Raw genomic sequence first — 9,983 nt, 5'->3', positions numbered from 1 at the left:
ACACACACACACACACAGAGAGAGAGAGAGAGAGAGAGAGAGAGAGAGAGAGAGAGAGAGAGGAGAGAGAGAGAGCAAGTATGAACAGGGCATGCAATTCTTGTCTTTGAGTCTGGTTTGTTTAGCATAATGACATGGGCTACAAAATGTAAAAATGGCCTACATATTAAAAAAGAACAATTAAATTATAACAATTCAATAGAGCACTTTCTGTTTGAAGGTATTTATATTAGCATGATGTTGATAGGTCTTCAAAGCCACCAATCTGAGGTGGCTTGTCATGCAATAGTAAGTAAGGCATGTTATTATGTGCTGTACTGGGATATGGTTAGAATGGCCCCTATGTGAAAAGTAGTTCTTTCTCCAGCTGAAGCATTTTATGATTGCTGATATATTATTTATACATTTTGGTACGATCTAAACTAACTAAAGTGTTTTATTTGTTTGTTTTAAAAGCTAAAAAAAAAAGGGATGCACTTTGTGAATAATAGTTTTTCCTCTGGGGAAGAAAGTACTAAGCACACAAACAATGATAGAAACAAACTACATTCTATAGTACTATGTATTGAGCCCATCTTACTGTACTTGTTGCCTCCTCGTCAAAGGTATATATGCGACTTAGTGTGCCTACTTCATGTTCATGGACTGGTACAGGAACAACTTTCGATGGGCTTGTCCAACCTGAAAACCAAAAATTCATGCACTTTAGGTTAAAAAAACACACACACACACAGTGATACCTTTTAAAAATATTTAGTTGATGTATGTTAAACTGTAACAAGGCTTCTGGGAATTGTAGGCTTAGTTTGATGCTGCCCAAATTGTGTTAAATACATGTTAAAATTGCAATTTAAAATTTGGGTCATAATTGATCACAACCCTGCACTCAGTTCAGTGTACTCTGAATTAGTTGGTCATTTCCCTAATTCCCACATTAGCTGTGTACATCAAATGAAACAAAAAGTGTGTTTACTGACCAAACCTACAAACTTTAAATTCTGTTAGAGCAAAGACCTAGAATCTAAGTCCGTCACATGGAATTGCTGGGTATCTTCATCTATACGAAAGCAATGTCCACTTTGTGTGGCAAATACTGTAGCCACAGCAGAAGGCACAAAGCACAGCTTATCTATTCACCTGGAGTGTAAGCCAAGCAGAATACTGCTGGCTTCTCAGGACCATTTCTCCAGCTACACTACACTTTATTAAGGCAGAAACAAATAATAGTGATTAATTTACCCCACATATAGGAAATGTGGGTCTCTAGGTAAAATGCTCAGCTTAAAAAAATTGGAAATAAAACTTCTTGTTCCATTATAAAGCTTATCTGAGCCATTTCTAACTCTTTTCTGGGGAAATAGGACATCGAAGTGTACTGGAGGCAAACCATCCTATCACATGGTAACATGAGCCTATGCCCCATTGGATCGTGAATCTATGCAGAATCCATGATTTGAAGATCATATATGGATTGTTATAACCCCCCTTAAAAAAAGACAAGTTAGCTCCAAAAAAGCAAAATAAAGAGGACAATAAATTTTGTGGTCTCATTTCAAGGAAGTGTTGTCTATAAGCATCTGAGAGAGTAGCCAGGAGCTTTCCTTCAGAGTTGCAGCAGAGTGACTTTGTAAGGAACATGACCAGCTCAGTGTCAGCATGGGGGTAAGGATTAGATGTTTTGCTCTTTTTTCCTCAGTCACACAGTCACAGACTAAGGAGAATAGCATGACCCACCCAGGGCAAGCATGTGAGTCTGCAGTGGAAAGGCCAATTCCCATCCAAAGGCTGCATCACAGCTTAACATAAAGACATTTGGTAACATAATATGTTCTGTTTTTGATGGTGGCGGTGGTCTGAAGAGTTAAGAGAGATCTACATCAACCTCCTTTAAAAGCAGTTTGGGTGACCTCTGACTAAACAACTCCCCCAACATTCCTCTATAATACATGGCATTAGACATCTTATAATGAATTATCTAATTACTTTACTGGATCTTTGAGAGATTTGTGTAGGGATAGTCTGTGCAATGTGAGTTGTTATGAAGACACAATATTTTGGGATTTATCCACTTAGAAAATTAAAGCATGCCAGAGAATTACTTCAGTGTTTAAATGGCTTCTGTAGGAGGAATTTTGAATACTAGGAATCTGTGTATACACACACACACACACACACACACACACACACACACACACACACATATATATATATATATATATATATATATATATAAGCAAAAACCAATTCTAGATACTAATCAATCTAATGATAGGTTAGAAATCTGATGACACTATCCATGTAAGATGTTTTACAAAAATATAGCTTTCAAAGTATTTGCTGTCTTGTAAGTGGAAGCTATGGGCATCTCAAGATGACAAGGATAATGTGGTTGTGAGGTAATGATGATCAAGCAGAAAATTCATGCATGCAAGTACTGAAAACCACTATGTGGTAAATGCAACAAGAATGCAGTCCAGAGTTCTGTGAGGTTGCAGAAAAGGGCTATCTGGTCCAAACAGATCGTCAGGAGTTAGGAACATCTTCTTGAAAATGATAACTGATCTAATCTTGAAAATTAAATAGGATGTAAACTTTAAAAAGGGGGAAGTGGATGAAAACCAGTTGTTCCAGGCAGGGAAACAGTATGTACAGTACCCTGGTCTATGAAAGTATACTGCTATTAAAACTGCAGAGTGTTAGTCACAGCTATTGTACAAAGTATCAGGAAGGAATGGTGGGGAAGGTGGAAGAACTAGAGACAAAATATTCAGCACAGAAAAGCCTTGAACTTAAACTGTAAATGGATATCTTTGGAGTGTTTTAATTAGAGTGTTTTAAAACTTTCAGAAACTACTGCGATTTACTCCGGTGACCAACAGAAGTGAGCATGCTGTCTCAACTTTGGTAGTCTCCAGAGATAATCCTTCTGTGATCTCCTAGGAACAGAACAGCCTTCTTTGTCCTCCAATCATAGTTTTGCTCCAGGAATTAATCCATTGTACAAACCCTGGAATGGTGAAGTTAAAATTTGGGAGCTATGCAGTCAGAGATGTTGCCAAGAAAAAGATTATGAGGGATGGCTTGTTACAGCCCAGGTGATCAGTGGTCATCTCTGAATCTCTGAATTCCACTCTGGTAACTTCCCTTCCCAGCTTAATGAATATATTTCATATCAAATAGAGCTTGCTTTCTTCTTTCTTTCTTTCTTTCTTTCTTTCTTTCTCCTCCTCCTTCATCTACTTCTCCTCCTCCTCCTCCTATTCTCCTCCTCTACAATTTTGACTGTTTTTCATTTTTATTGTCATCAGACTTGGAAGACGAAACTATAGACTATCGAAGTGTGAGCCAAGTATATGGCATGCAGATTAAACACCCAGCATGCTTATCAACCACCTATTATACACGTAACATTATTGTTTACATTACTTTCATAATGGCAATGATGCATTGGGTTTCTATTTCTCTCTGCTGCCTGAGGGACAGAGGGAGTAGGCAGCATCTGCAAAACAGGAAGAGGGCTTCATGAAGCGTCAAATTTCCAGACTGCTTGACTTAGGATTTCTCATCCTCTATAACTGTGAGAAATAAGGGACTGTTGTTGCAACCAACCACTCTTGAGGTAGAACTTTTTCCAGTTTTCTAAAAAACTGCCAGATTGATTTCCAAAGTGGTTGAACCAGTTTGCATTCCCACTAGTTATGGAGGCTTGTTCATCTTTCTTTACATCCTCCCCAGCATAAGCTGTTACTTGAGCTTTTAAACTTAGCCATTCTGATTGGTGTAAGGTGGACTCTCAGGACTCAATGTGGGTGCCTTTAGTTAAAATGCCCCAAAGTGGGGGGTGGAACCTGAAGAGACCACTTCTAGTAGTTAGACAGGACCTCCAGTGGAGGCATGAGAACATCAAGCCACCTTCAAAAATGTCGACCCAAAATTGTTCCTGTCTAAAAGAAATGTAGGGGAAAAATGGAGCAGAAACTGAATGGCTAACCAGTAACCTGCCCAATTTTGGATCCATCCCATGGGTGGGCACTGAGTCCTAACACTATTACTGATGCTATGTCATGCTTGCAGACAGGACATGGCTGTCCTTACAAAGGCTGTATCAACAGCTAACTGAGGCAGATGCAGATACCCACAGCCAAGCATTAGACTGAGGTTGGAAACCCTGTGGAAGAGTTATGGGAAGGACTGAAGGGGGTGGCAACCTCATAGGAAGACCAACAGCGCCAACTAACTTAGACCCCTGGGAGCTCCCAGAGACTAAGCCAACCAAAGACCAGCATGCACGGGCTGGTCAGATGCCCCTGGCACATATGTAGCAGAGGGTTACCTTGTCTGGACTCAGTGGGAGAGAATGTGTATTCTTGTAGAGACTTGATGCCCCAAGGAGGGGAGATGTCTGGGGGTGGCACCCTCTCAGAGGTTAAAGAAGGGGTAGGAGAGGAAGAACTCTTCCAGGGGGAATGGGAGAGGGTGCAACATTTGGGGTATAAATAAATAATTAACAATAACAAAAAGATAATACTGAATGTAGTATAATACAGTCTAAGATTTCTTTCTTTGTCAGGATTTATTGGGGATGTGAATCTATTTTTTTTCCTGAAATCTGACATACTAGTTATTTATGACTAATAAACATTTCTAGGATCTTCAAAGTCATTGAAACACTTGAAAATTATGTGGAACTCAATCCACAAATCTCAAGTATTACTCTTTGAAACTGTTAGAAGATAATCATTAATAATAATGGCTATTATTTGTTGAATATTCTTTCAGGTTCCAGAAAATTTCCTGGCCATTATACATTTTAATTCTTAGAATTTTGTAAGATGCATATTGTTTCCAATTAACATAGAAAGCAACTGAATTTTCTGGGGCTTAGTTTATGCTATCTGGCCACATTGGTTCTGTTTTTCACATTAATTATTTTTACATGAATCATAAAACGGTCATTGGTAACATGAAATGAATTACTTCCCTTAGTTTATAAGTAAGGATACACAGGTAGACAGAGATTTTTTAAAGTAGATCCGTGTCACATAACAGATAAAGATGGGAGTCAATCCCATATTGTATTTATGTTGAAGCTTAAACACAGAGGTTTTATTCTAATCAGGCAGTAAAATATACCTCCAAGATAAATTCTAAATTTGCTTCTAAGTTGTTATTGCCATGCTTATAAAAACCATTTTGGTAATTTAGTTCCTTTAGTAAGTCCTTTCTTCAGCCTAAAGTCTCTTGGAATGAGAATTCAGGGTGAGAACTACTTTTAAGAACTGACTGACAATGTTGCCTTTGAAATTAGATTGGACTGGAGTTTTCTGCTTACCTGATTAGTATTCGTGATTATACAAGACGTTCTTTCCTTTTAAAATTTTTATTTACTTAATTTTATGTGATTAGGTGTAAGAGTGTCAGGTCCCCTGGAACTGGAGTTATAGTCAGTTGTGAGCTGCCATGTGGGATTTGAACCTGTATTTTCTGGAAGAGCAGTCAGTACTCTTAACCACTGAGACATCTCTTCAGCCAACTTCATTTCTTTTAATGATGGGTTCTTAGTATTAAACTATGAGTTCAAGCTCCTTTTCAATTTCTAAGAACATAGTGTTTACTATTTGTTGTATTTGATTATCAGTAGCATATTTCCCTGGATAGAATTTTCAGATAACCAACTCTTAAAATCTATTGACTTTGTTAATACTCTATATAGGTATTCTATAACTCCGGAACTTCCTATGGTTGTTTTAAGACAACCATAAATTGAATGATATATGAAAAGCACAACACATCCTTTGCTTATGCTTTTCCAGGTTTCCTCGCCCAGCTTAAAACCAGCTGGAGAGTGAGGCTGGAGTCACGCTGAGTACCCTTTTCATGGTCCATCTCTGGGCAGAATGTCAGATAGAATGCATTTCTACTGTGCAGACATGTGGTGGCCTTGTCCTTCATCACACATTGTCATTCTTTATCCTCTAAGGTTTTAGGTGAGAGCTAAAGATGAACTCTGGAAGCATCCTGCAATTTCTGACACAGTAGCAAGCCAAAGCACCCCAGCTCTGACCTTTTCCCATAGTCAAAGATGTTAATCTTTTATTACACCTTCCCTGCCTACCATGCACACTTCCCTACACAGGAAATAGTTGTGGTTTTCCTTTGGAGATATTTTTCACTGCATCTCTGACCAGAGAATCATAGTACAGATGACAGTGACACCAATAATTCAGCCATCGGAAGCATACCACTACTTATGAGGGGTTTGCTTCGCTTTGGTTCCTGTTCTTATCCAATTTACTTTAATCTTTTCCATTTAATTTCAGTCCATGTAATCTAACTTTTTAACCAGCAGGTTGATTATAAGGGAGAGAAACAATGAGGGAAGCTTTTACACAATTTACCACACATGGATCCTATTTTGTAAAATAAGTTATCTGTATAATTAAAATAAATTAATTGTTAATATATTTGCTATTGACCAATTAAACTTAAATTTAAGAAATCATTTGTGTTTTATAAGCAGATTTATACATTGTATCACTTGTAAGAAGGCCTTCTTAAAATCCACTTGAAAATAATTTGTTCAGTCATTTTATGTCAATTTAACTGCAAAAATTTAAAAAATCTCAAGCTCATTCTCCTTTGCGTCACTTGAAGAACATATAAAAGTTATGTTGCTTTACTTACCTCCAAGTCTTGCCTTGATGGAAATGTCTGGCACTTTCCTGGAATTCCACCTCCTATCCTGTTTTAGTTCTTCTGCAAGTATTGTTTGCCTTTTTATTGTTGTTTGAAATCCTTTGTCTGGTCTAGGAACTCGATTTTGAGGTTTCACATCATGGAAACTCGCCAGGTTTGGTATGGCTCTGCCTATGTCAGGCTTTAAATCAGCATCTCCACCAGGACTCATAAATCCTGAGCAGGGGTCACCCAAGGGCACATCATCACGCAATGGTGCTAATGGATATGCCTTCCCATATGGTGGGGGATAGGGGTAGTGAAGATGATAGTCTGGCAGGACTGAAGGCGGATAAGGATGATGTTTTAAAAATGTAGGGTTGGATTTCTTTTCAAATCTGTCACAGTTATGTCTGTCTTCAAGTCCTTTCACAAAGGGCATGTTCATTTTCTGTAAGAGGTTACTGTAGTGCGGGTAATCTGGATGCTCAATAGCCTTTCCTTCTGAGAAGGCGAACCTTTTAGGGATACTGATCTTCCCAGGCATGGTTTTGACCTCCAAATCCATGTACTGTCTCATCATTTTTGAGGATTATGAATTAAATTCCTTTGATAATTTTTTTTTACCATTTAACTATTAAAAACCCATATTTCCAGTAATGGAAGATTAGGATTAATCTACCATAAAATTAATTCAATTTTCTAAATGTTAGTCATTTAAAAAAATCTTAAGGTAATTTTTTTCTGCTGAGAGGGAGATAGACCAGTATAGAAATAGGACATAATAATAATAATAACCCCACAAAAAGAGCCTTTGCTGCTTGGCAACAGGTAGAACCATAGCTCACGGAACTACTTATTATGTACATCATAATGCAATTCTTTAGGCAAACCACAGAAAAAAGTCCTAGTAATATTTCCATTATACCTTTTTCTCCAATGCTCAGGAAACCAATACACACACACACACACACACACACACACACACACACACACACACAGACAGACACACACACACGTATATGTAAAAATTTAATATGTTCATATTTTGTGGGTAAGATAGTAACTTAAAGAATATACCGAAGTTGATGTAGTGAATACATATACAGTCTCTCTCTCCTACACACACACACACACACACACACACACACACACACACACACACACAGAGATACACACAAACAAACTAGAAATAAGTACTTTTTGGGTTGGGATAAATTATAAACATTGATAGATGTTTAATTTAAATACACTAACAAGGAAGATACAGTATACTGATTTTTAAGAAAAATAATTCATAAATCATAACCAATGTAAAAGTCCTTTCTTAAATGCCTTAAATTATCTGCAGTTTCTTTAGGTTACCACAATTCTTAGAATGAAAACAATGAGGTACTTATGTTATTTCAGTAAATGGCAGCATAAAAAAGAAGATCTATTTTAAATGATAAGCATAGCAGTCCACTTAAGAGCTGTTTTTAACTAGACAATTTGGTTTTGCATGAAAACTGCAACTAAGTTTAATTATTACAATTTGAAGGGTAATAGCTCACACCTCCTTAAATAAAGAAGGTAGGCTTCTACAAGAGTCAGGTATAGAATATTTAAATCAGATCAATTGTATGATAGTAAGGATAAGCAGAATGTAGCCATGCCCACCTATGATGACTGAAAATTTGCAATATACTACAAAACAAGCAATAACGTTGAAATAAATGGGTAAATTTTCACCATAAGGTCCTGGACAGTTTATCCAAAACATGAAGGTCAGTAAGTTTTTATTCCACTCCGTATTACCCATCTCTTCATGTTAAAGTGAAAACATTTAAGAGTCTGCTTCTAGTGTTTTTATATATTTGTATAAAATTTATTTTTATCCTAGTTGGACTATCATTAAATCCTTTGGAAAAGGCAGAAAAGATGCATGGTTCTCTTTCAATTTAAATACATTCTCATTATAAACGGTCCTTGAATTGGTTTTGTATGTTTTCCTGAATCCAAGTTGAGGATGATCTTCCAAGCTGAGTACTGCATGAAAGTCAATGTCATCTATGGTCTATTCCCTCCATTTTCCCATCATGCCACTTTTTAAGGCAATACCTTTAATTTCTCCTAGGTGTTCACTGCATGCATTTTCTATAAAGTCCCACACACCGATAATCCACAATCGTTCGCATTACAACAGTCAGGAACTTCATGCATTGGCATTACTATAGCCAGGAAGTTTATGAGAGGTGTACATTCATTAAGTCATCCGTTCTCAGGATCTGCTGCCATTGGGCACTTAAAGGCTGAAACTGTCAAGGTAATAAGAGGGGTTTCTCCTCTGCACACAGACACCATGGGAAGGCAAAGGTTAGAACTTTGCGACACAAGATTCTTCTCGCTTTGGAATCTCCGACCAGCCAGGTTCTGGAGGGTTTCCTTAGTGGTGCGGGGGCCTCGAAGTCAAGGGAGCCCCTAGGGGATCGACCTCTTGCCTTCCATGTGTATCCAAGCTGGGTCCCAAGCTAGCACACCTCCCGCACATCACCCGAGCGGAAGTGGCGCGTCCGTCGGTCCGTCCTTCCGGCCTGCCGTCTGCCAACTTCCGGCGGCGGGTGGGCGCGCGCCAGGTAACGACCTTCTGCGCCGAGGTTCGGCCGTCGGCGGCGTGTGGATGGAGGCCTTGGCCCCGGGCCGGGCTCCGCGGGGCCGGCGGCGGGCCGGGGCCTCGGGCTCCGTGCTCTCGCCGCTGTCGCTGGCCGCCGTCCTGCTCTGCGCCTTGCTGCGGGCGCCCCCTGCAGGTGAGGCTCGGCACCTCATGGCGGGAGCTCTGGCTGCCGCGGCTCCTCACGAGAATTGCGTTGGCCCGGTGTCACGTGACTCCGACTACACAAGGACACCCTCTCTGGCAGGGACAGCCCCAGTGAGCCTAGTTTTGTGTAGGAATCTTGAAAACTACATTTGCATAGAAAATACCTCTGTGGGCTCGTGAAGGAGGCCCTGCTCCAAGAGATTATCCAAGCTTTAAAAGTGCCTTAATAAAACTTCAGTTCGTGGGTCTTTGCCAGCCGTGTGTTTCAGAGCGAGTCTATATAGCTCTGTATAGTATTGAATCTGTGCTGTGGACCTAGTGAGCTTTTAGACCATCCTTGATAGTGCAGCGCCCTCTGTTGGTTCTGGATGTAAAATGCAGGGTGTAGTTGGAAACGTATCCTAGTTTCTATATATTGGAGAAAGAAATGAGCGCTTACTCGATTTGCTTTTTAGCTAGAAAGGTTTGGTTGCTCCCTCTCCCTCTCCCTCTCCCTCTCCCTCTCCCTCTC

General features: G+C 39.3%; 2 protein-coding genes across 4 annotated transcripts in view; one reads left to right on the top strand and one right to left on the bottom strand.

The window, feature by feature from the left end:
- The window catches only part of Spata48 (spermatogenesis associated 48), a 48,891-nt gene extending 40,042 nt beyond the window's left edge, over nt 1-8,849 (bottom strand). Inside the window, exons 1-2 of one of the 2 annotated variants that reach the window (XM_021177971.2) lie at nt 8,776-8,849; nt 581-681 (exon numbers count right to left, since the gene is read on the bottom strand). Coding sequence is in view for 1 of the 2 variants with exons in the window: in XM_021177968.2 (XP_021033627.1) it covers nt 581-681; nt 6,685-7,258 (675 nt within the window). In the remaining variant the exon portion in view is untranslated. Of the gene's footprint in view, nt 1-580; nt 682-6,684; nt 7,368-8,775 lie in introns of those variants that run through there. The other variant, XM_021177968.2, reaches the window with a different exon arrangement.
- A 267-nt stretch (nt 8,850-9,116) lies between these two features.
- The window catches only part of Zpbp (zona pellucida binding protein), a 161,924-nt gene continuing 161,057 nt past the window's right edge, over nt 9,117-9,983 (top strand). Inside the window, exon 1 of one of the 2 annotated variants that reach the window (XM_021177972.2) lies at nt 9,117-9,461. In XM_021177972.2, coding sequence (XP_021033631.1) covers nt 9,161-9,461 — 301 coding nt within the window. In that variant the 5' untranslated portion in view covers nt 9,117-9,160. The remainder of the gene's footprint in view (nt 9,462-9,983) is intronic. The other variant, XM_021177973.2, reaches the window with a different exon arrangement.

The sequence above is a fragment of the Mus caroli genome, chromosome 11 (genome assembly GCF_900094665.2).
Source record: "Mus caroli chromosome 11, CAROLI_EIJ_v1.1, whole genome shotgun sequence".
NCBI lineage: Eukaryota > Metazoa > Chordata > Mammalia > Rodentia > Muridae > Mus > Mus caroli.
Note: the sequence above shows the minus strand (reverse complement) of the source record. Positions and strands in the feature narration are given on the sequence as shown.